The sequence below is a fragment of the Asterias rubens genome, chromosome 22, assembly GCF_902459465.1.
Source record: "Asterias rubens chromosome 22, eAstRub1.3, whole genome shotgun sequence".
Classification (NCBI taxonomy): Eukaryota; Metazoa; Echinodermata; class Asteroidea; order Forcipulatida; family Asteriidae; genus Asterias; species Asterias rubens.
In genome coordinates this window covers 5,552,456-5,580,236 of record NC_047083.1, presented here as the reverse complement: position 1 = coordinate 5,580,236, position 27,781 = coordinate 5,552,456, and the positions used below count along the sequence as shown (strand labels likewise).

The 27,781-nt window shown below is 40.0% G+C and overlaps 1 protein-coding gene across 2 annotated transcripts; it reads right to left on the bottom strand.

The window, feature by feature from the left end:
• Positions 1–820: 820 nt before the first annotated feature.
• Positions 821–23,890, bottom strand: LOC117305341 (rho guanine nucleotide exchange factor 39-like). 2 transcript variants are annotated; one of them, XM_033790204.1, is made up of 12 exons: positions 23,792–23,890; positions 22,398–22,449; positions 20,923–21,025; positions 20,314–20,507; positions 17,699–17,914; positions 16,847–16,965; positions 15,390–15,460; positions 9,917–10,083; positions 8,092–8,292; positions 4,756–5,001; positions 3,981–4,130; positions 821–1,354 (listed from the first exon to the last, which is right to left on the bottom strand). In XM_033790204.1, the coding sequence occupies exons 3-12, from the start codon at positions 20,984–20,986 to the stop codon at positions 1,196–1,198; spliced, it is 1,587 nt and encodes a 528-aa protein (XP_033646095.1). In that variant the 5' UTR covers positions 20,987–21,025; positions 22,398–22,449; positions 23,792–23,890; the 3' UTR covers positions 821–1,195. The 2 variants fall into 2 exon arrangements, with proteins under 2 accessions (XP_033646095.1, XP_033646096.1); XM_033790205.1 differs by lacking the exon at positions 22,398–22,449.
• Between the last annotated feature and the right edge of the window lie 3,891 nt (positions 23,891–27,781).

Here is a 27,781-nt window from a genome sequence, read left to right as displayed (position 1 = left end):
ATTGTGACTGTATCCAAACACAGGTTTTGAAACTGTGAACGAGATAGGTCAATTGGTGGTACACACGACGAATTGTCAAAGTTAGGAAAAAAAAGTTTAATAAAGTCTCTGTTCATGCATGAAGTACTGTTTCTGAAATTGGTTTCTACATGGGTAAAGTGACCAAAGTTTCAATACAAAGTAAATATTTGTCTTAATAAAAAAATAGTTATAATACATAGTTCTTTTATAGCGCATTTCACAATTTCACAAAAACAGTTTTAATGCGTTTTTGAGAAATGTTTGATTAGATGAAGCAGCAGAATTTACATCAGCTTTGGAGCTGAAAGTTGTCGTAAAAGCTACATGTACAAGCAAAAATTGGATAAAATCTTTCTTTGTGTTGTGGATTCTTTCAACTCAATGTTCTCATGTATTTGTGATTCCATGAGTTTCTTAACAACTTGAGGCTAAAATATCTGTACATACACTCATCAACCTAAATGCACATATTTTGTACAGTCAACACTTTGTTTATAAAAATAACAAACAAAAACAACAAACAAAAAGCAACAAGATTTCTAAACAAGAAGTGTTTACCATAATTGGTAAAGCTAGTATTCTGGTGCAACTTTTCACAAGTCCAGTACCACCAAAAACATACAACTCATATTAACTATTTCATTAAAATTTGCACAAACATTAACTTGTTATGGTTACCATTATGACAATTTCTCCTGGTGCTTCAAAGAGAATCTTTATTCCCTTTGCTTTGCTATCGGTGCTCTCAAAGAAAACATGAATCAAGCAATTCTGCAATTGCCAAGAAAATATCCTGAGCTTTACCTTTACTAGGCTTAAATATCTCAGTCTTCTGACGATGACTCGAGCAAGCTAGTCGAAACATTGAGACCACTTCAAGAACTGACTCCGGGGTAGTACAGTAAATTACGATCCTATAAGCTAAAGTAGTCGTCCTACCAATTTTCTATACACGTACCTTCCGCCCAGGTAGTAACAAAAAAGAAGTACAGTTCTTTTCAGAACTGAGAAGTCTCCCGAACACCCGAACAATCTACCCCACGGTAGTAGAACTAAGTAAGACAGTTCTCTAAGAACAAAATCTACCTGCCAAGTAGATACATGGTGTTACCGCAAACCAACTATATATATCTCAGTTCATTAGAAAAATACTTGTGTTGACAAACTGTCCTTGCTAGAGAATAACACAGAATGCTTGCTGTGCAGTGTCATCTTGAAGCTGATCAGGTGATGGTTGACATTGACTGCAATGCATTGACTCCTCTTGACTTGATGTCACGTCACACGATGATGAAACACTCATATCTTCACTTCTAGCAATCCCATACTGCTCCTGAAACCCAGTAAGCAAACACATGCATAAAGATGAGTTATAATGTTAAATCCAGGCTACACCATGTACATGGTAACATGACCACCATTATTGAGTCAAAATGTATGCTAGGAATTGACTTCCAAAATGTAGATGACATTAGACTGTGCAAGGAGTCATTAGCAGACTGTGCAAGGAGTCATAAGCAGACTGTGCAAGGAGTCATTAGCAGACTGTGCAAGGAGTCAGTAACAGACTGTGCAAGGATATACAGACTGTGCACTGAGTCAGCAGCAGACTGTGCGAGTCATTCGCAGACTGTGCAAGGAGTTTAAAAACAGACAGTGCAAGGAGTCAGTACGGACTGTGCACTGAGTCAGTAACAGACTGTGCAAGGAGTCATTAGCAGACTGTGCTAGGGGTCAGTAACAGACTGTGCAAGGGGAGTCATTAGCAGACTGTGCAAGGAGTCATTAACAGACTGTGCAAGGAGTCAGTAGCAGACTTTGCAAGGAGTCAATATCAGACCGTGCAAGGAGTCATTAGCAGACTGTGCAAGGAGTCATTAGCAGACTGTGCAAGGAGTCAGTAGCAGACTGTGCAAGGAGTCAGTAACAGACTGTGCAAGGAGTCATGAACAGACTGTGCAAGGATTCAGTAACAGACTGTGCAAGGAGTCGGTAGCAGACTGTGCAAGGAGTCAATAGCAGACTGTGCAAGGAGTCATGAACAGACTGTGCAAGGATTCAGTTACAGACTGTGCAAGGAGTCAGTAACAGACTGTGCAAGGAGTCACGAACAGACTGTGCAAGGAGTGGGTAGCAGACTGTGCAAGGAGTGGGTAGCAGACTGTGCAAGGAGTCAGTACCAGACTGTGCAAGGAGTCAGTATCAGACTGTGCACGGAGTCATTAGCAGACTGTGCAAGGAGTTGGTAGCAGACTGTGCAAGGAGTCAGTAACAGACTGTGCAAGGAGTCAGTAACAGACTGTGCAAGGATTCAGTTACAGACTGTGCAACGAGTCAGTAACAGACTGTGCAAGGAGTCACGAACAGACTGTGCAAGGAGTGGGTAGCAGACTGTGCAAGGAGTCAGTACCAGACTGTGCAAGGAGTCAGTATCAGACTGTGCACGGAGTCATTAGCAGACTGTGCAAGGAGTTGGTAGCAGACTGTGCAATGAGTCAGTAACAGACTGTGCAAGGAGTCAGTAACAGACTGTGCAAGGAGTCATGAACAGACTGTGCAAGGAGTCGGTAGCAGACTGTGCAAGGATTCAGTATCAGACTGTGCGAGGAGTCAGTAACAGACTGTGCAAGGAGTCAGTATCAGACTGTGCACGGAGTCATTAGCAGACTGTGCAAGGAGTTGGTAGCAGACTGTGCAAGGAGTTGGTAGCAGACTGTGCAAGGAGTCAGTAACAGACTGTGCAAGGAGTCAGTACCAGACTGTGCAAGGAGTCAGTATCAGACTGTGCACGGAGTCATTAGCAGACTGTGCAAGGAGTTGGTAGCAGACTGTGCAAGGAGTCAGTATCAGACTGTGCAAGGAGTCAGTAACAGACTGTGCAAGGAGTCGGTAGCAGACTGTGCACGGAGTCAGTATCAGACTGTGCATGGAGTCAGTACCAGACTGTGCAAAGAGTCAATCAGATTTATATTTGAAGTATAAAATTCTGACATCTTTCGATGCCAAATTAAAATACTCCAAAGAAATAATAAGTGGAGATATGGATCTGACAGGTGTACCGTCCACCCTGTCTACATCAAGGTGGGAAAAGCTGCACCTTTCAGTTACACACACATATGTGTACACAGTCATGCGCAGTACTGCGCATGACTGTGATTACATGTGTGCATATTTCGTTAGATCCCGTCCATTACATTCTAGTTAACCAATGAGCATCATTAATGTACATGAGGTGACTCTCATCCGCAAACAGTAGCACTGATGGGTTGTGGTTCATGTATAAAATATGCACACACAAAGGGGAGGTAAATGATACGTTGTGTTACTTCTGTAGTGTGTGTGGGATCGCATGTCCGCTGAAGTCTCTGATGTTGGTTGTTGTTCTTTCATAAAAAGGTCAAAAGGAGAATCTTGCTGTTGGCTCTGGGACTTTACATTTTTCTGAAACAGCCCTTTGTGGTTGCAAGACGTCTCAATTAGAGAAGACATCGTAATACTTCATCAAATCCACGATTTGCCAATAATTTGATTAGAAATTGTATCGCGATTTTGGATAATATGAAGATGACCAAGCTTACCAGGAGTCTTTGTGTACAAAAAGAGCCACCTTATATATTCCAAAGCATTTTCTGGCAGGCAAGATACTACACTGGTCATATGAAAATTTGTTACAATTCTGATCATAGTTTCTACATAAACTTAAGAGTTGTAGTAGTTTGGATATGTGCCCCCTTCATATCATATGTGGATAATAATCAAAAGGTGCAATCTCCATGAAACGTGTATGTAAAGATTTAAGTTTTAAAGACACTGGACACTATTGGTAACGTTCAAATAGACCAGTCTTCAAATAGTGTCCACTGCCTTTAAGTTCAAGCTCTGTGGCTCTTTTGAAGTAAACATGTGACGTCACAGGTCACATGGTCTATACATCACGCATATTATATTAAATTAAGCACCTGTTTGTTGTTGGTGACTGCCAGTGGTCCTCGTTGTAATCTATGAGATTTTGACTTGACTTGCTTACTAGAGCCTGTCCCACGTAGTTTCCTAGTACTCCGTAACTGCATTCTCATGGGATGTAATGTGTCTCTGTCTCCACTACTATCCTACAAAAATCAAACCACACCACAAATATACATTGTAACATTAACAATATGTAAAGCAAAACAATATTCACTAATACAGAATTTGAAACTGCAACCTCAGCAAGAAATTAAAGGAACATTACAGAATTGGTTTTGCTAGCAACAAAAGTAGCTGGCAGTGTAAGCAATTTATGTAATCCACCATATACATAAACTGACAAACTTGTAGAAGTTCGTGATCAAGATCGATCGGCCATCTGTGACAATAGAGAATAGTGACAAACCAAAATTACAAATTTTGCAGTGCAACGATGCTAAAACAAAAATAAACAAAACATTCCCTGATATGAGTGATAAACTCAAAATGCAAAATTTGATTATTTATTTCGTATCAAATGTGAAATTTCAGACAGAAATATTTCAAGGGATGTTTTCTACTCTCATCATCATTAGACCGTGTAAGTTTTATGTAAATCTGTAATCTTCACGATTTTTGTTTCTTACCAATTCTGTAACGTTAGCAGAAACTAAATTAACACTGCATTGATAGTGTACACGTATCTACACTGTGGTGATAGTGTATCTACAGCGTTTGTCTACTTCATCAGAGTCTAGGATATCTAAAACCTTATGTCTATTGACAAACCTCTTGTTCTGCATAGTTCCTTATATTGGTTTTTCTACGACTAGATCGAAGTCCAACGTTCCTGACTAGCTTGCCTAGTGGCACATTATGGGATCGTAGAGACTTGGTACATGATGTATGAGCTGTGTTGTTAGATTGCTTCTTGTGCTTGATTTGCTGTATAGCACCCTGTAATGCATCCATCCATGATAGAGCTATGTTGTGATTTGTGGAATACAGCAGCAGATTCTCCTCACCATATACTACCTGTAGGGATAATAAATAAATATCTACTAGTGTCAAGAATCCAAACTAGTTCAATGAGGCTAATGGCCACTTCAGACACAGGTTGTGATGGTTATCTCATGGAGGTGTCCATATGTAGGATAAGTTATTATACACATTAAATATTGACTGGCATGAGGTCACTAGAGCACGTCTATTAGGTCTATAGGTCCCTTTTCTTGACTGGCATGAGGTCACTAGAGCACGTCTATTAGGTCTATAGGTCCCTTTTCTTGACTGGCATGAGGTCACTAGAGCACGTCTATTAGGTCTATAGGTCCCTTTTCTTGACTGGCATGAGGTCACTAGAGCACGTCTATTAGGTCTATAGGTCCCTTTTCTTGACTGGCATGAGGTCACTAGAGCACGTCTATTAGGTCTATAGGTCCCTTTTCTTGACTGGCATGAGGTCACTAGAGCACGTCTATTAGGTCTATAGGTCCCTTTTCTTGACTGGCATGAGGTCACTAGAGCACGTCTATTAGGCCTATAGGTCCCTTTTCTTGACTGGCATGAGGTCACTAGAGCACGTCTATTAGGTCTATAGGTCCCTTTTCTTGACTGGCATGAGGTCACTAGAGCACGTCTATTAGGTCTATAGGTCCCTTTTCTTGACTGGCATGAGGTCACTAGAGCACGTCTATTAGGCCTATAGGTCCCTTTTCTTGACTGGCATGAGGTCACTAGAGCACGTCTATTAGGTCTATAGGTCCCTTTTCTTGACTGGCATGAGGTCACTAGAGCACGTCTATTAGGTCTATAGGTCCCTTTTCTTGACTGGCATGAGGTCACTAGAGCACGTCTATTAGGTCTATAGGTCCCTTTTCTTGACTGGCATGAGGTCACTAGAGCACGTCTATTAGGTCTATAGGTCCCTTTTCTTGACTGGCATGAGGTCACTAGAGCACGTCTATTAGGCCTATAGGTCCCTTTTCTTGACTGGCATGAGGTCACTAGAGCACGTCTATTAGGTCTATAGGTCCCTTTTCTGGTCACTCACAAGATGGCCCAAAGGGGAAAGATGTGCTCTAGTGGCCGAATTATGCCAGTCCATGTTTTATTACACACCTCGGTCCAAAATATGAAATAAGGAGCGCAACTTTCTAGAGGGCGCTGCTAACCAGTCAAATCTTTAAGTCTATTGCCTGCTTTTGGAACTATTTCCTGCAAGATACACGCATGCGATGTCTTGACGGGGTGGCGCAAATCTCATGCCCTAGACTGTATTAGTTAATCCCGTGACTGTGTTTCAGCCAACCAGATTACAGAACTAGCAAGAGGTGTGTTATAAATTACACTAGTGCCACACTGCGTCCACTGACTATAAACACTAAACATTTTGTGATAAATTTTAGACAGATTACATTAATGTTTCTTTCTTTAATTGGGAGGTGTCTTTTTACCATTGACAATTTTGATTGTCTTAACTGCACAATAGATTAGATTTGTTCCAATGGCAATAACAGTTCATACAGCAAATAACTATCAAAGTGTCTATTGATTGCAAAGGATGGTGCAGGTTTAAAGACAAAAGTACAGAATTAATACTCATCAAAATGTTAATAAAAAAGTTGAATCTGAAAGCTCACTTCATAGGCTTTATACTTCTACCAATTAAAGACTCTGGACACTATTGGTAATTGTCAAAGACCAGTCGTATCACTTGGTGTATCTCAACATATACATAATAGGCTTGGGCGGTTCCTTCGGTTACCCGATTCTACCCGGTTCCAAATTGAAAACCGGACCGGCGGTTCCACTCTTCTGTGGAACCGGGTACCCGCTTTTGTCGGTTCCGATTTCAAAAGACTGAGTCCCAATTATAAAAGACTCTGTGGAGCCGATCTTGGGACGAACCGGCTCCAGAAATTGAGGCTTGATGTTGAAAAGGGTGCCCGCAGATACACTGTGCAAAGGCTTCAAGCCGACATGAGTATCAACTATCACATGTGGCTGCATTATTATACAACACACAGTGCACAGATGATGCATAGGCATATGCTGAGATATACAGAGTCCAAAGTCCAACCAGACAGCACGTTGTGATTGGCTGCCGATATATCCATATTCATAAAAGCTTGTCCCATGTACAAAACACACAGTACTGTATGCATGTACAGGCATGTACACTTCTATGTACAGAGACGGCACACTGCATGCACTACGGACATACTGCACTACGGACGTACTGCACTACGGACGTACTGCACAACGGACGTACTGCACTACGGCCGTACTGCACTACGGACGTACTGCACACTACGGACGTGCTGCACACTACGGACGTACTGCATTACGGACGTACTGCTGCCGGCCAAATCAAAGACTTGTATAAATGCAGGGAGAATAGGTGCTCGGTGGCACGATGTCTGATTGACTTGGTGGGTATTCTGGTATTAATTTTTCGTTAAAAATAGATCGGCTCCAATTGTGAGTATGTGTGTGTGAGCTCCGGACCGATGTCTGATTAACTTGGTTATTTTCAGTTAAAATAGATCGGCTCAATGGTGTGTGTGTGGGCTGGGGACGGGCGGCTTATGTTTTATATAGAGTGGAACCGGGTATGTCTCAGAACCGAGCTTTTTTTTGGAACCGGAACCGAGCCCCAAATTTCTGGAACCGCCCAAGCTTAATTACATAAACTTGTTAAAATTTGAGCTCAATCGGTCTTTGAATTTGCGAAATATTAATGAAAGAAAAAAACACCCCTGTCACATGAAGTTGTGTGCTTTCATGCCAGATGCTTGATTTCGAGTACTCAAATTCTAAACCTGAGGTCTCGAAATCAAATTCGTGGAAAATAACTTCTTTCTCGATAACTACATCCCTCAGAAGGAGCCATTTCTCACAATGTTTTATACACGTACTATCAACCTCTCCCCATTACTCGTTACCAAGAAAGGTTTTATGCCAACAACTTTTTTTAGTAATTACCAATAGTGTCCACTGCCTTTAAATCAATTCTCCAGGTTGGAATGGATGGTGCATTTAAGGAAAATAAAAAGATAGAAATGAACATACTTTTCCAAACACTGTGATAACCAATTTTCAAAAAGGACTAAAAAATGTTACCTTGAATAGTGCCCCAGTGCCAGATATCTTGTGTTCTCCCAATACACATTGGACCTGACAGTGTTCTAATGGGTAGATGCCTCTACATGAGTAGCTATGTGATGACAATGATGGCTCTAGTAGATTAGGCTTTGCATATATCAATAGGTCATTAAATAGAAAGAACATTCTCTCATGAGCACCGGAACCTTTCTTGTTAACCTGGATGACAAAGAAGATTACAAACAATAATCATTATAAGAATAACAAGTTTGACTTGACCGTAATACCAATGTGTGTTCAGCACAGTATAATCTGTTTTCCAAAGTTCTATACAGAATCTATCTACAGGCCTACTTCCTCAGGAGGAATTTCAACCCACAACCCTCGCATACTAGACCATGTATCTTAAAGACTCTGGACACTATTAGTAATTGTCAAAGACCAGTCTTCTAACTTGGTGTATCTCAACATACTGTATAGATGAAATAACAATCTGTGAAAATTTGAGCTCAATTGGTCGTCAAAGTTGCGAGATATATGAAAGAAAAAACAACCTTGTCACACGGAATTGTGCTTTCGGATGCAAGTTGATTTCGAAACCTCATTTTTTTCTGAGGTCTCGATATCAAATTTTTGGAAAATTACTTCTTTCTCGGAAAACTATGTTACTTCAGAGGGAGCTGTTTCTCACAATGTTATCAACCTCTCCCCATTACTCGTTACCAAGTACGGTTTAATGCTGATAAATATTTTTAGTAATTACAAATAGTGTCCACTGCCTTTAACCACAAGACCAGCAAGCATGGCCAGTAACTAGAAGCCAGTTGAAATCCTTCAAGGAAACAATATCAGGTATGCTCTGGGTGGTCTAGTGATTAAGAATACCATCAATGGTGACCGCCAACTTTCTTTCTTTTTGAAGCCATTTTTAAGTACAAATTTCTCTTTTAAAAATTTGAGATGCACCGATTTTTTCCATACAAAACGACAGATATGCTCTTTATGTCAATGTACTGCTACATTATTTCTGTCAATACTTATAAGGCTGAAAAAGACTTAATTTCAGAAGCCCTTCGCATATTCAAACAGAGGTCACGCATGAAAAACCACACCAACCCCTGCAGATATAAACGGGCAAAAGCTCATTAAAACGCATGGGTTGGGCTCAAGTTGAAACCGTGAAAGGCAAATGAAGCATTTCTTACAACGGTTTTTTTTTGCCTGAGCGACTTCTTTCACTTCTATGTACTGGCGTTTACAGAGTAATTGATTTGTTTTTTGTTTCTAACTGGCTATTTCTTGGTTAGTCTTCTTAGCTTTTGCTCCTGGTGGTTTAGATATAGATGCTGTTGCTTTTTATGGGGTTTGTTCTTTCGTGTTTGTTTCTTCCTTGTTCTGTGTATTGCTTTTTCTACAGGGCCCCCAGGGAGAACAGTGTTTTGACACTGGCTACCCTGTATAAAGAATACTCAATAATAATAATAATAATAATCATTTGAGGGATCATGGGTTTGAATCCCTACGGTGTAGGCAAACGCCTTTTTTTAACCTTGTAATCTAGTGAAGATTAAAAAGTGCCAGTTCTCTGTTGCTGTAACACTTGTATTACTTTCCTGTCCGAGAAAAACGGTTCTAAATCTTACTCCAAAGGTACCTGTGATCAACCTTTGTAATAGATTCAAACTAACTTTCTATTACACTGGATATGTGTATAAAGAACTTAGGAATGAAGAATGGGAACCCATTCAAACGTGTGCAATGTTGATTTCTTGACAAGATAAAACAATGTACATGTCTGTTGGAACCTGAAAGACTTGCAGCATGTAGGTATTGCAATACAAACCTTCATTAGTGTGCCTTCCCTGATGAACCTTCTACCAGGAGCTAGGATTCTCTTAGTACCAGACCCCGTTAAACTGTTCTGAATTAACAGCATCTTCTGGAAGTTCTCATGTTCACGGATATACTCATTAATACCGTAAGTCACTTTAGTCATTCTTGCTGTAGCTTCTGCAATTTAAACACAATGTCAACTATTAAGAAAACCTTTCTTCTAGGCCGTCCAATTCGGACCAATCAACTACACATGGTGAATTGACCAATCAACCACAGTATCAGTGAATTGACCAATCAACAACAGTATTAGTGAATTGACCAATCAACCACAGTATTAGTGAATTGACCAATCAACCACAGATGGTGAATTATGAACCGTATAGTGAAATGACAAATCATCAACCACAGTTAATGAAATGACTGATCAACCACAGTTAGTGAATTGACCAATCAACCGCAGATGGTGAACTGACCGATAAACCATCTTATCTGCAAGTACGAGCTTATCCTCCAATCAGATTTGCAGAATGGAGTGGTGACAAAAATCTATATTTAATATTGCACGGCTTATATCGCTACCTGCGTCTTGTGTATTTTATGTCAGCCGCCGTTTGCTTGAAAATAAATACATTATCACACGCGCACTCGTGGAAATACAAAAATTATAGCGCTTTTGCGTCCCATGGACGCAGAAGCGCTATTTTTTTCCGTATTCCACTAGTGCTTGTGTGATAACTTATAACATAGTGAATTGACCAATCAACAACAGATGGTGAAATGACCAATCAACCACAGATGGTGAAGTGACCAATCAACCACAGATGGTGAAGTGACCAATCGACCACAGATTGATATATAGTGAATTGACCTAAAGACCACAGATGGTGAAGTGACAAATAAACTACAGATAGTGAAATGACCGATAAACCATGACTATGAGGCATTGCATGGTGAGGTATCAATATTTATTTGCTTTGCGGTAACATCTTGTGCGTATATCTACTTGCCAGGTAGAGTTTGTTCTAAGAGAACTGTCTCGCTTGATTCTACTACCGCGTAGTAGATTGTTCGGGTGTTCGGGAGACTTCTCAGTTCCGAAAAGAACTGTCCTGCTTATTAACTATTTGCTGGGCGGATGGTATAGAAATAGGCTGGGACTACTACTATTATATAATCGTAATTAACTGCACTACCGCGGAGTCAGTTTAGGAATTGGTCTCAACGTTTCGACTAGCTTGCTCTAGTCATCGTCAGGAGACTGGCAAGTAGATACACACATGGTGTTACCGCAAACCAACTATATATTAAACCATAGTATATAGGGTATTGACCTATCAGATGATGAAGTGACCAATCAACCAAAGATAGTGAAATGACCGATAAACCATCGTACATACATGTGGTGAATTGACCAATAGACCACAGATGGTGAAGTGACCAATCAACCACAGTTAGTGAATTGACCAAGACCAATCAACCGCAGATGGTCAAATGACCGATCAACCACAGTATAGTGAATTGACCAATCAACCACAGTTAGTGAATTGACCACGTCAACCACGGTAATAATAAATTGACCAATCAACCGCAGATGGTGAAGTGACCGATAAACCATAGCAAATGGTGAAGTGACCAATCAACCACAGATAGTGAAATGACCGATAAACCACAGATAGTGAAATGACCAATAAACCACAGTTGGCGAAATGACCAATCAACCACAGATAGTGAAATGACCGATAAACCATAGCATATGGTGAAGTGACCAATCACCCACAGATAGTGAAGTGTCCGATAAACCACAGATAGTGTAATGACCAATAAACCACAGATAGTGAAATGACTGATAAACCATAGCATATGGTGAAGTGACCAATCAACCACAGATAGTGAAGTGACCAATAAACCACAGATAGTGAAACGACCAATCAACCACAGATAGTGAAATGATCGATAAACCACAGATAGTGAAATGACCGATAAACCATAGCATATGGTGAAATGACCAATCAACCACAGATAGTGAAATGACCGATAAACCACAGATAGTGAAACGACCAATCAACCACAGATAGTGAAACGACCAATCAACCACAGATAGTGAAATGACCGATAAACCACAGATAGTGAAATGACCGATAAACCATAGCATATGGTGAAATGACCAATCAACCACAGATAGTGAAATGAACGATAAACCACAGATAGTGAAATGACCGATAAACCATAGCATATGGTGAAGTGACCAATCAACCACAGATAGTGAAACGACCAATCAACCACAGATAGTGAAATGACCAATCAACCACAGATAGTGAAATGACCAATCAACCACAGATAGTGAAATGACCGATAGACCACAGATAGTGAAATGACCAATAAACCACAGATAGTGAAATGACCGATAAACCATAGCATATGGTGAAATGACCAATCAACCACAGATAGTGAAATGACCGATAAACCAGATAGTGAAATGACCGATAAACCACAGATAGTGAAATGACTGATAAACCACAGATAGTGAAATTACCGATTAACCATAGCATATGGTGAAATGACCAATCAACCAAAGATAGTGAAATGACCAATAAACCACAGATAGTGAAATGACCGATAAACCATAGCTTAAGGTGAAGTGACCAATCAACCACAAGATATAGTGAAAAGACCAATAAACCACAGATAGTGCAATGACCAATAAACCACAGATAGTGAAACGACCAATCAACCACAGATAGTGAAATGACCAATCAACCACAGATAGTGAAACGACCAATCAACCACAGATAGTGAAATGACCGATAAACCACAGATAGTGAAATGACCAATCAACCACAGATAGTGAAACGACCAATCAACCACAGATAGTGAAATGACCGATAAACCACAGATAGTGAAATGACCAATCAACCACAGATAGTGAAATGACCGATAAACCACATATAGTGAAATGACCAATAAACCACAGATAGTGAAATGACCAATCAACCACAGATAGTGAAACGACCAATCAACCACAGATAGTGAAATGACCAATAAACCACAGATAGTGAAACGACCAATCAACCACAGATAGTGAAATGACCGATAAACCATAGCATATGGTGAAATGACCAATCAACCACAGATAGTGAAACGACCAATCAACCACAGATAGTGAAATGACCGATAAACCACAGATAGTGAAATGACCAATCAACCACAGATAGTGAAATGACCGATAAACCACATATAGTGAAATGACCAATAAACCACAGATAGTGAAATGACCAATCAACCACAGATAGTGAAACGACCGATAAACCATAGCTTAAGGTGAAGTGACCAATCAACCACAGATAGTGAAATGACCGATAAACCACAGATAGTGTAATGACCAATCAACCACAGATAGTGAAATGACCGATAAACCATAGCATATGGTGAAATGACCAATCAACCACAGATAGTGAATTGACCAATAAACCACAGATAGTGAAATGACCAATCAACCACAGATAGTGAAATGACCGATAAACCATAGCATATGGTGAAATGACCAATAAACCACAGATAGTGAAATGACCAATCAACCATAGCATATGGTGAAATGACCAATCAACCACAGATAGTGAAACGACCGATAAACCATAGCTTAAGGTGAAGTGACCAATCAACCACAGATAGTGAAATGACCGATAAACCACAGATAGTGTAATGACCAATCAACCACAGATAGTGAAATGACCGATAAACCATAGCATATGGTGAAATGACCAATCAACCACAGATAGTGAATTGACCAATAAACCACAGATAGTGAAATGACCAATCAACCACAGATAGTGAAATGACCGATAAACCATAGCATATGGTGAAATGACCAATAAACCACAGATAGTGAAATGACCAATCAACCATAGCTTATGGTGAAATGACCAATCAACCACAGATAGTGAATTGACCAATAAACCACAGATAGTAAAATGACCAATCAACCACAGATAGTGAAATGACCGATAAACCATAGCATATGGTGAAGTGGCCAATCAACCAAAGATAGTGAAATGACCAATAAACCACATATAGTAAAATGACCAATCAACCACAGATAGTGAAATGACCGATAAACCATAGCTTAAGGTGAAGTGACCAATCAACCACAGATAGTGAAATGACCGATAAACCACAGATAGTGAAATGACCAATCAACCACAGATAGTAAAATGACCAATCAACCACAGATAGTGAAATGACCGATAAACCATAGCTTAAGGTGAAGTGACCAATCAACCACAGATAGTGAAATGACCGATAAACCACAGATAGTGTAATGACCAATCAACCACAGATAGTGAAATGACCGATAAACCATAGCATATGGTGAAATGACCAATCAACCACAGATAGTGAATTGACCAATAAACCACAGATAGTGAAATGACCAATCAACCACAGATAGTGAAATGACCGATAAACCATAGCATATGGTGAAATGACCAATAAACCACAGATAGTGAAATGACCAATCAACCACAGATAGTGAAATGACTGATAAACCATAGCATATGGTGAAGTGGCCAATCAACCACAGATAGTGAAATGACCGATAAACCACAGATAGTGAAATGACCAATAAACCACAGATAGTGAAATGACCAATCAACCACAGATAGTGAAATGACCGATAAACCATAGCATATGGTGAAATGACCAATCAACCACAGATAGTGAAATGACCGATAAACCATAGCATATGGTGAAATGACCAATAAACCACAGATAGTGAAATGACCAATCAACCACAGATAGTGAAATGACTGATAAACCATAGCATATGGTGAAGTGGCCAATCAACCACAGATAGTGAAATGACCGATAAACCACAGATAGTGAAATGACCAATAAACCACAGATAGTGAAATGACCAATCAACCACAGATAGTGAAATGACCGATAAACCATAGCATATGGTGAAATGACCAATCAACCACAGATAGTGAATTGACCAATAAACCACAGATAGTGAAATGACCAATAAACCACAGATAGTAAAATGACCAATCAACCACAGATAGTGAAATGACTGATAAACCATAGCATATGGTGAAATGACCAATCAACCAAAGATAGTGAAATGACCAATAAACCACAGATAGTGAAATGACCAATCAACCACAGATAGTGAAATGACCGATAAACCATAGCTTAAGGTGAAGTGACCAATCAACCACAGATAGTGAAATGACCGATAAACCATAGCTTAAGGTGAAGTGACCAATCAACCACAAGATATAGTGAAATCAACTTCAAGTTGGAGAACAGGAGTTCATACAGAGGTACCAATTACTACTCTTCTTTAATTGTCTCAAACTAAACAAAACTGTCTATATCCAAGCTTGAGAATGTTTTCAACATTTGCTGTATTTCTGTTTCTCTTTGCTTTCTGGTAAAAGGAAACTTTAAATAGTAAATGTTAAATTAAATAAATTGTTTACCTTTTAGTTTGTTATATTCTTCATGATTTTCAGGGGTGTTGTTCAGAAGTTCCTCTAGCAAAAGCTTGTACCTGAATTATAAAAATTAAAAACAAACTCATGTAGGATCAATATCCTGTGGCCTTTTCCCTCTACTGCTGTCCACTTTTATCTCTTATATTGAATTGTTTTTGTTGTAAATCTTTGTGTTTTGCATCTCATCAAGTCCACAAGTTCTCAGGCCTGTCTCACATGTTTGTTTCTTGTTTTCTGTGTATGTACATGTAGCCTACTTGTGAGCCAAGTGATTGTTTGTCATATTTTCAAATAATATCTCGGTAAATGCATTTTCATTTACAAACATCCTCCAATATGCCTTCATTTTTGTAGCCTTTTTAGCTGTGTGCTGACCATATTTGAATATAATTTGAATAAATTGAATATAAAGGAAGCGTTCCTGTTAAATATAATGGGTGTGTTTGATTAGCTTCCCTGGATCGACCCCCGCAGTGCTAGCTCACTCGGGTGAGCCCCCGACAAGAGCTAATCGAATGATCACACTCGCCCTCTCGTGGTGACGGCATGCACCTCAGGTCACCCCAGGTGTTATCAGTAAAGCATGTAGGGTAAGGCTTGTACACTCTGGCTGGTGGTATACCTTGGTATTCTTTGTATAGGTGTTATCAGTAAGGCATGTAGGCTAAGGCTTGTACACTCTGGCTGGTGGTATACCTTGGTATTCTTTGTATAGGTGTTATCAGTAAGGCATGTAGGCTAAGGCTTGTACACTCTGGCTGGTGGTATACCTTGGTATTCTTTGTATAGGTGTTATCAGTAAGGCATGTAGGCTAAGGCTTGTACACTCTGGCTGGTGGTATACCTTGGTATTCTTTGTATAGGTGCTATCAGTAAGGCATGTAGGCTAAGGCTTGTACACTCTGGCTGGTGGTATACATGTACCTTGGTATTCTTTGTATAGGTGTTATCAGTAAGGCATGTAGGCTAAGGCTTGTACACTCTGGCTGGTGGTATACCTTGGTATTCTTTGTATAGGTGTTATCAGTAAGGCATGTAGGCTAAGGCTTGTACACTCTGGCTGGTGGTACCTTGGTATTCTTTGTATAGGTGTTATCAGTAAGGCATGTAGGGTGAGGCTTGTACACTCTGGCTGGTGGTATACCTTGGTATTCTTTGTATAGGTGTTATCAGTTAGGCATGTAGGGTTACAGGCTTGTACACTCTGGCTGGTGGTATACCTTGGTATTCTTTGTATAGGTGTTATCAGTAAGGCATGTAGGGTTAGGCTTGTACACTCTGGCTGGTGGTATACCTTGGTATTCTTTGTATAGGTGTTATCAGTAAGGCATGTAGGGTGAGGCTTGTACACTCTGGCTGGTGGTATACCTTGGTATTCTTTGTATAGGTGTTATCAGTTAGGCATGTAGGGTTAGGCTTGTACACTCTGGCTGGTGGTATACCTTGGTATTCTTTGTATAGGTGTTATCAGTAAGGCATGTAGGCTAAGGCTTGTACACTCTGGCTTTGACTCCTGTTCCCTCAGAAACTGCACAAATGATGCACGCTTACGCTCCCACTCCTGTCAACAAATAAAATGAAATCAAAATAAATGAAACCAAATTGTTAAAAGTAAGAATGCATTTGTTACCAAAAATTGCTGTTACCAACAAAAAGAATTAAAAGTAGAATAAATTTTATTTCTGGCATTGATATAAAAAGTATTCATTCAGATAAATATATGCAAATGGACTTATACAGGTCTCATAAGGTCATTTTCACACTACAAAAAATCTCCATGTTGGACACGGATACAAGCCCGATAATGTGCACTGACCTTATCACAATACAACTTTTCAACACGGTGTCGATCCAGATGGCACTTTATCCGTGTCGAAACCAACCCTGCCCGGGAGGTGGGTTGATAAATCTCCATCTGTGTCAAAGATTCCAACACGGATTGAAAGCCGTAGTGTGCTCACCTCCGTGTTAATTTTCATTTCATGTTGAGTGTGCGTGTCATCATCCGCAGACTACGCAACCACTCACGCTGCGACGCGTCCAGCTTCGATTCGTGTCAGACCTTGCAGTGTACAATATCCAAAATCAAAGTTACATGTGTAACCAAAAAGCTGATTTCCAACAGAGCTAGTGTGAAAGCGAAGCTGTTTGTATCCGTGTGGACATTTTACCGAACCAACACGGACCCTATTTGGATATTAAGGTTTGACACGGATCAAAGGTCAATAGTGTGAAAAGGCCTTTAGACATCATAATACCACAGTCGACACATGAAGTGGAACAAATTGTGTTACCTGCAATTTTTGTGAAGCCTTCTCAAAATTGTTTGCATAAGTGCAATACACTTTCATAAATGGAGCCAGCTGAATAAAAGCCTCTGGGATGCCCTTCTCCTCCATGTGGCAAAGAAGCTCTCTATTGACTGCTTGGACTGCCGTTACATTCTCAAAAATAGTCCGATGATCTTCACTTGGGATTAGACCATGTGCTCCCAACGGAACCAAGAAATGCTACAAGAATTAAACACATCAGTACTTAATGAACAAAAGTCAAATAATGTGAAGTGGCCAATACATGCATTAGTGTTATGATGTGGAGACAATTGACTAAAATAATCTGGTCACTACTATTAAAAGTCTGACAGAATTGCTCCATACTTGTGTCAGCAGGACGGTCAACATTTACAAATATCACAAATCTGTTCTATTTAAGCCACACATAATTTACAGAGAATTGTTCCAGCTTTTGAGCCTGAAGTAATGAAAATTATGGGCTTGCAGCACAACATGACGTAATAATAATAATAATAATAATAATAATAATAATAATATGAACCCTTATAGTGCGCCGGTATCCACCACAAGTGATGCTCATGGCGCAAGGAAGAAACACAAAATTAATGAAAAGCAGCTGTGAAAAAGTGGGTTTTGAGGGCCTCTTTGAACTTATGAATAGAGGACATGTTACGGATATTAAGAGGCAGATTATTCCAAAGTAAAGGACCAGCATGAGAAAAAGCCCTCGTCACCCCAATTGTTGTGGGTGTGGGGAACAACCAATAATGACGAAGTGGATGATCTAAGACATCTGGAAGGATTGTAACGGGTAATTAATTGACAATTATACTGAGGAGCAGAACCATGTAAAGAATGAAAAACAAGCAGAAGTAATTTGTATTGAATGCGATATTGAACAGGGAGCCAGTGAAGAGCATTTAAAACCGGAGTGATATGGGTTCTCCTGGAGGACAAAGAGACCAGCCGAGCTGACTTACCAACAGGACTAACTTTACATGGACATGAGGGACTCGCGACTCCAACTGCGATTGGAACAAAGGGCGACTTGGACTTGTTAGGGAAAACTTAGACTATGACAACAGGGACTCTAACTTAAACTCAGACAACCGGGAATCAACCACAACAACGGTACAAGTCATTCACTGCATGCCCATATTGTTCAGTAAAGGGTTCAAGAACCATACCAGACAATATTTTAAGAAATCTCAAATTTTAGGGTATGTTTATTTTCTTTTGAAATGTATATTTTATCAAGCTTACAATAAACTAAGCAGTATTTCACAAAAACCTTCAGATTCCAATTTTGTCTTCCTGGTAATGGCATCTCTGAAAAAGAAGCATATTATGAGAAAACCTGGCCATTAAACGCTGGCATTGAACACCACAGCCTCTGGGTAATCTCTGGGTAATCCCTGGTAAATCCCTGGGTAATCGCTGGGTAAGTGATGGGCAATCGCTGGGTAAGTGATGGGTAATCGCTGGGTAAGTGTGACTGATGGGTAATTGCTGGGTAAGTGATGGGTAATCGCTGGGTAAGTGATGGGTAATTGCTGGGTAATCGCTAGGTTTTTGCTTTGTAATCGCTTGGTAATCGCTGGGTTATCGCTGGGTAATATTGACAGGTTTCACTTAATTTTCTTAAACAGCCAATAAAGGATGATCTCAAATATATAGATATTACAGTTTTCTCATAGCTGAAGGCCATAGGAAACATTCAAAAAGTATAACGAGTCTCTTACCTCACACTAAAACATGGTAACAATTGTTTTTCTACAGAACGCTTTTAGCCAAATTTCTGAAAAACGTGTGGTCAAACAAACCTGCGCGACAAAGGAATCGTGACGTCAGTGGCGGCTGTTTGGTGTGGAAAATAGCGCCCTTAGTTTGCCAAAGCTGGAGAACTGTGTTCACACCCAATTAGGGGAATATTGTCACTGGCGTCAAGAGGTCATTATAATAGATAAGCCGTTTTTGACTCTCGGCTGAAAAAGCCGCACGGCCGGGTGCATTTTTGACTCGAGTTGTTCGTTACTAAATGCAAATTCTGAGAGTAAAATGGTTATTAACCGGTATATACGATGTCTATTTGGCCATAAAAAGGTAATAGTTGAAATATTGAGAACATCCTTTATTGGCTCTTTAAAGACACTGGAAACTATCAATAATTGTCAAAGACAAGTCTTGTCACTTCGTGTATCTCAACATATGTATAAAATAACAAACCTGTGAAAATTTGAGCTCAATTGGTCATTGAAGTTGCGAGATAATAATGAAAGAAAAAAACACCCTTGTCACACAAAGTTGCGTGCTTTCAGATGCTTGATTTCGAGACCTCAAAATCTAATTGTGAGGTTTTGAAATCAAATTCGTGGAAAACTACTTTTTCTCAAAAACTACGTTAATTGTACATCAGGTTACTGTTTCTAATCTCACAATGTTTTATACTATCAACAGCTCTCCATTTATACTCGTTACCAAGTAATTTTTATGCTAAAAATTATTTTGAGTAATAATCAATAGTGTCCACAGCCTTTAAACAAAATGAGGAAATAGAAAATATCTAGAAACAATTACCACAATAAATGTTCGACAAAGTTGGTTTAAAGTCTTACCTCTACAATGATTGCCAGTTGGTTCTGATACTTTCTCTCTGTGGTAAAAATTTCACAAATAATTCGTTCTCGTTTACGAGCCATTTTGACTCCATGGTTACCCTGGAACTTGTCACGTAGTAAATGCTCCAAATCTCCTTTGAAAGCTTCCTTGCCCTTTGATAGACGCTCTCGCCAGCTCACTGATCGATTTACTGTAAGTTCAAACACAACATACTTTTCAATATATAGATTGTTAAACTTTTCTTGGCGCTACTGTACGTCAAAGTGTCTAAGGTTATTTTAGACACGAAACTGACAACAAGCATCGCTGCGGGGGTGATATGGTGGAATATTCCCGCCCTTTGTGGCATTGACAAGTAGCGAGCAACTCCAGCTGTTCCCAAACGGGAATCTGACTTTTCTTAGCCGTCGTATCAAAAGGCAGATTAATGCACTTTAGCACAACGAATTTATAAATTACATGTACTTTAAAAATGTGAATAGTTCAGAGTTTGAGTTTGAAATGAATTGGATGCATCTGCTTTTCAAATAAAGAGACTTGCGACATTACAAAAAGTTTCAGTGTGTACAATACATTCTTCACAACAGCAATTATTAAAAACTCACACTTTTTTTTCCAACTGTTGAGTGGACGATAGGTTGCTCTTTCTGGTGACTGATTTTCTTCCATGTTGCTGTTAAATGCTTTGAAGTCAACTCCACATCAGACCTGAGGAAAGATGGAAAGTTTGTGCACATGTACAGGTTACAACCTTTTTGCCAACAATGGAGTTCAATACATAAAACACAGGGTAAAGTGACTAGAGACATAATTTTCCCAAACACAGAGTGGTCTTATCCGCGTATTGCAGATGATCTCTTAGAAACAAACAACATGATTTCAAGGAGATCCTGAAAGGGTCTACACTGGTTAGGTGTGGGTCACATGTTTTAAACCAAAATTTATTCATTTTTAGTTTCTTTTTTCAAACAGTTGTTTCCAATATCGAATTGAAAACCCATGACACCAGCAGGCCTCATGCAGAACCCAAGGCACTTGCTGTAGTGCCCTGGCTGTTGCTGTGGTGCCCTTTGCAAGGTTCCAATACTAACTTACACTTCCCCATAGAAGTGCCCCTTACCAGAGAAAAAAATGCTTTAAGGCCCGGTCCCACTGCAGTGATAACGATAACAACAACGACGCAAGGAGAACGCATTCTATTGGTCGAATTGCTCCACGCAGAATACGCACACGCTCATTCAACCAATGGAATCGTTCTCTTTGCGTCGTCATCGTTATCGTTATCGTTGCAGTGGGACCGGGCCTTTACCCCTTCCAGAGCGAAGTTCAAGGCCTACACCACACGAGATAGCTGCATGTACATGTACATGTACATGTAACTACGTACATAATGAAATGACTTACGCCCTGACCTTGGTGTTAGAACTTTGGTACTCCTCTAGAAGAGCTTTGTTCCATTATCTTTGTGGAGAGAATAGTGGAACGAACCTCAGTCATAGTTATACCAAAAATTGCTGTGCCTCTTTAAGAGTGAAGTTCAAGGCCTGCTGTACATTTATTGTAACATTTTGGTGTCAATCGTCATTAAGGCCAAATAACAAAAAATACCAGTTGATCGTCCAGATTTTTCAAAAAAGAGGAGGATGAGGGCCTTACTATTTACCATTTAAACAGGCCACCAGTTTGAATCAACCGCAAACTTATTTATACCTATTAGTTGCATAAGGACCTGTGTTAACACTAACACTAACAGGGTCGGATAACGATTTGCTGGTAGGCATTCACTAATATTGTTTTATGAAACAGACGGTTACAAGTGTTCGAGAGCATCAAGTTAGATTCCTAGGCCAGTCCTTTTGAAAAGATGGATTATACAAAAATAGTAAATAGTAAAAAAAAGGATGCGGCCCCAAAAAAGGATGCGAGTGGGGACGACCAACTGTTTTTATTTTTTTATTTGGCCTAATACATCTAAGGCCTACACTACTCCTAGAACTATGATGTTCGTTCGATACATGTAAATCGCAACTTAAAAACGCGCTCGAGATACTACTGATATTTGTTTGCGTTAAAAACTTACTTGATAGCGATCAATGGAGAGATGTTGATACATTGATAGAAATAGCTCCCCTCTGAAGTAAAACAAAAAATTGAGAAAGAAGTTATTTCTCACTATAAAACAGTAAAATATTGACATGTCAGGCATCAGAATTTGAATTTGGTTTTGAGGTCTTGAGGTCAAGCATCTACCTGTAATTTAAGCACACAACTTCGTTTGACAAATGGGTGTTTTTTCTTCCAAATCCATGAGGCCTATTTTTATCAAAATAAAATTTGAACACTGGTTTGTTATTTTGTGCATGATCATTGATGTGTTGAGTTGAGATGGAGACACCAAGTGAGAAGACCAGCTGGTCTAATGACAATTAAAAATCACTCTGCTTTAGTCACTACACACTGGTCGCTTAATAGCTGGACCATAGAGGAATATATAACAATTGTCGCTGTGATAGAATCCATGGGTTTTACTCACTCACTCACCAGGGCCCAATTTCATGACTCTGCAGAGTCTGCTTACTGTAAGCACAGAATCGATGCTTACGGAAGCAGAGAATTCGGTGCTTACGGCAAGCGTATTTCACAGGCTAGCTCTAGCAGCGAATTTTGGCTTCTGCGCGTGCCTACTCCACTTTATTAATTAGGCATTCTATTCTAGTTCTACCTTAGAACTAGAATAGTTAGCTAGCGCAGAAATTAGACGCTTGCACACGTAAGCTGGGAATTATGATCCACGTAAGCGCAGAATTCGACGGTAGGCAGAGCCATGAACTTGGGCCCTGCATGCTCACTGGGTCACTGCAGACACTGGACACCACTCTCTAGCACCAGACTGCTTGCTCTACAATTAATTTAGTAATTCTAATTGTCTATATGACTATAAAATTATGGTCAAATTCAGGATTTTAATTTTGAAAGTTACCTGTCCTGTAGCGTACGTAGTTACCTGTTATTGTTAACTTAGACTTAGTTATATGGTTTATACCCGTCTTCACGGCACGGGCTATTATTTAATAATAATACTAAATTAAAAACTAAGTACTACCTACCTATTAATTTTTTTTTAATCAATATAAGACAATAAACCCCAATAATAGACAATAAAAATATGAATCTTTTTTTATTCGGGAAGTTAGGCTATTTCATTCAAATCAAAATCCACTGCATGAATTCAATTATCATCATAAAAATTACAATAATAATAATAAGCTCTCCAGCAGAATTTTTTGTTAAACAAGATAAATAATAAACATATTTATTATGGATAACTTTCCGTATGGCGCCACCACTTTTTCACTCATTTTTACAACAAGGGATATATCAATCAGGTAAATTAGACACTATATTATTTTATTTCGAATGAAAAAGTGGTGGCGCCATACGGAAACTTTTCCCATATGATAAAAGTGAACTTACCATACTTTTACTTTTAAGACCTCGACAAAGGTACATTAATAAAGTTATAAATTCAAATTGCCGCGGGTGTCACGGCTGGCCGGCTGCTGACTCTCGTCGATCGAGTCTTGTCAATGTTGTGGGTCGGTTGCTGCATCCGTCCGTATCGAGACTTGTGATTGGATGCAAATTTTTGTATTGTCAACAATATTTTTTCACTAGACTGTGCAAAAAATAAGTTGATTTAAAGCTTAGTAAATACCCGACTTACAATTTTAGTATTAGAACGATCGATATCAAAATACATGGACAAGTTTGTACTTGGTTTTGTTGATTTATTTGTAATGCACCGCAGTGTTTCTAAAACACCGAAGTAAAGGCTCTCCAATGAAATCTCTCCAAAGATACTACAAATCTCTCCTTTTTTTACACATGTGTCAAATTCAACCAATAGAGGGCGGTAGACTGGAACGCGGAACTCGGGATAAAGATGAGAATCTAATAATAAACAATTATTGTCGAGAAGTGAATGACAAGATTGGTGCAATCGACGGCATTACATCTATCTGGGCAAGAAGATCGGGGAGAGCAATTCAAATGAGAGTATCAGGTTAAGATGGTCCAGGCACACCAACATTTTGCAGTTTAGATGCTCTGTGGTGCAATCTTATGCCATCTAGAGGCCCAATGGCAAAAAGAAACAGAAGCTATAAAAATATTTGAGCAGTAGAATGTTGGCCCCTTTTTGGATTTGGGAACAACACGCACGTACGTGCCCTTACGAGACACACGAGTTTAAAAAGAACGGGGGAATAATATGGGGAACATGAACAGTTTGTCGTGGCTAGGCCTTGGTTTTGTCGTGATGGCACTTTTGGTTTTGTCGTGGCTCTTTTGGTTTCGCCGTGGCTCTTTTGGTTTTGCCCAGGCTCGTTTGGTTTTGGATTTGCCATGGGCGCTTTTGGTTTTGCCGTGGGTCTTCGTTTTGCCTTGGCTCTTTAGTTTAGCCGTGGCTCATGGTTTGTCGTGTCTTGGTTTTGTCGTGGGTCTTTTGCTTGTTTGCCGTGGCTCTTCTTTGCCGTTGCTCTTTTGGTTTTGTCGTGGCTTTTTTGGTTTTGCCGTGGCTCTTTTAGTTTCGCCGTGGCAATTGTTTGATTTTGCCGTGTCTCTTGGTTATGTCATGGCTCTTTTAGTTTTGTCTTGGCTCTTTTGTTTTTTGCCCTGGCTCTTTTAGTTTTGCCGTGGCACTTTTGGTTTTGTCGTGGCTTGGTATTTTGCCCTGGCTCTTGGTTTTGTCGTGGCGCTTCGTTTTTTTTCGTTGCTCCTTTAGTTTCTCCGTGGTTCCTTGGTTTTGCCGTTGCTCTTTTGGTTTTGCCCAGGCTCGTTTGGTTTTGGATTTGCCATGGGCGCTTTTGGTTTTGCCGTGGGTCTTCGTTTTGCCTTGGCTCTTTAGTTTAGCCGTGGCTCATGGTTTGTCGTGTCTTGGTTTTGTCGTGGGTCTTTTGCTTGTTTGCCGTGGCTCTTCTTTGCCGTTGCTCTTTTGGTTTTGTCTTGGCTTTTTTGGTTTTGCCGTGGCTCTTTTAGTTTCGCCGTGGCAATTGTTTGATTTTGCCGTGTCTCTTGGTTTTGTCATGGCTCTTTTAGTTTTGTCTTGGCTCTTTTGTTTTTTGCCCTGGCTCTTTTAGTTTTGCCGTGGCACTTTTGGTTTTGTCGTGGCTGCCCTGGCTCTTGGTTTTGTTGTGGCACTTCGGTTTTTTTCGTGGCTCCTTTAGTTTTTCCGTGGCTCCTTGGTTTTGCCGTTGCTCTTTTGGTTTTGCCGTGGCTTTGTTGGTTTTGCTGTGGCTCTTTTGGTTTCGTCGTGGCTCTTCGACTGTTTTGCCGTTCGGTTTTGCCGTGGCGCTTTTGGATGCCGGGTTTTGGTCACCGTAGATCAATAAAATCGTGTCATGTTATAGAAACAGTTAATAATATTGTGCTGTGTGAACATTGCATAAACTGAATCGACTTTGAACGAACACCTTGAGATCTCATCACTTTAAACAAGAGTTATTGTTCCCATCTTAGCCCATGCAAATGCCTATAAAATTGATTTTGATCACTTTATGACCTTCGGGCGGACTTGGCATTGCGCCAGGGCGGATTCATCAAAGTTCGACGACCAAGCGGATATCCGACTACTAGCGACTTGGGCGGATCTTATAATCTCTGCAAGTAAACAAACCAAAAATACAAGCAAAGCTACAACCCATCTCAAAACATCGAGCCGTTAATGAAGTTTCTCTGTCTCTGTTTGGTGGTGACCCGATTGGTGGTGGTGTGTGTGGGGGGGGGGGGGGGGGAGTGAAGTTGACGGTTGCTAGATTAGGTGTTTACCCAAGCTGCTGTTTTTGGTTTTATTTTTTACTAAAGATTATTGGTCGGCGTTAAAATTATATTTCGTAAATCAGAATTTGAGGACCTCGCATAACCCGGCGGTGCTGACCAGCTAAAGTTGCAAGATATTGGTTTTGTCGTGGCACTTTTGGTTTTGTCGTGGATCTTTTGGTTTTACCGTGACACTTTTGGTGGTTTTAGCCACCGCACGATTCAATCAATACATGGCAATGTAATATAGAAACCATTATTGTGCTATTGAACATTGCGAAAGCTAAATCGACTTTTAAGGTTGAACGAACACCTTGAGATCTCATCACTCTTAAGAGTGTGCATAAAACCATGAAGCATTGTTCTCAAATTGGCCCATGCAAAATGCCTTTAATTATTGATTTTGATCACAAGGTACTTCAGGTAGACTTGGTAAGTCGCCAAGGGCAATGGATACCCGACTTGGGCGGATCTTCTCCGCAAGATAGGCCATAGCCAGGCCGACAACAGCAGGCCGACAGAACGCATACGAACAAAAATACATTAATTTTAGCAAAAGAAACTTGAAGGCAGTGGACACTATTGGTATTTACTCAAAATAAGTATTAGCATTAAACCTTTCTTGGGGACGAGTAATGGGGAGAGGTTGATGGTAAAACATTGTGAGAAACGGCTCCCTCTGAAGTGCCGAAGTTTTCGAGAAAGAAGTGATTTTCCACGAATTTGATTTCAAGACCTCAGGTTTAGAACTTGAAGTCTCGAAATCAACCATCTAAACGCACACAACTTCGTGTGAAAGGGTGTTTTCTTCTTTCATTATTATCTCGCAACTTTGATGACCGATTGAGCTCAAATTTTCAAAGGTTAGTTATTTTGTGCATAATGTTGAGATACACCAACTGTGAAGGCTAGTCTTTGACAATTACCAATAGTGTCCACTGCCTTTAATGAAGTTTTTCGTTGTTTTTATGGTGACCCTGAACACTGCATAATTATACCACTGGGGGAGGAAGGAATGTCGACGGGTGAACCCAAGGTCGGTCTTCTTGTGTATGTGTTTATAATACCTGTGGCTAACCTTCTGTTTTAATGTTAAACATTTATTATTATTATGAGGACCTCGCGTGTACAACCCGGCGGTGCTGGCCAGCTACGGAATCGAGGGCATCAACGAGTACATAGTCATAATTATGTACCCTCAGATATGAAACTGAGATGAGGAAAGTTGATGGGCGCATGCAATATCGGACAGAAATTCACCCTTTTGGTGTGCATGTGCGATCGGTTTTAAACCGAGGACCCACAAAAAGGACACTTTAGGGTCCACGGTTCGGAAGGTCCACTGTAGGAAAGTGTATATCAAACCAAAGGGAGCTGTTGCGAGCTTAATGTTATAAAAGAGTTTAAACATTAGGCGACAATAGGAGGTCCATCCCGCGATTATTATTCTCTATTGGTTTTCTTACCGGTGTATGTTAGCACTGTACTGTACTCAGTTGCCGACTTCTGTGAAAAAAATCGCAGGCACAATATAGTCGGGTGGGATCGAACCCACGACCCTTGCAATTTAATAGAGCAGTGTCATACCTAGACCATTGTCCGGTACATCGGTACATTATTGTCTGAGTACATCGGAAGATTAGTCTC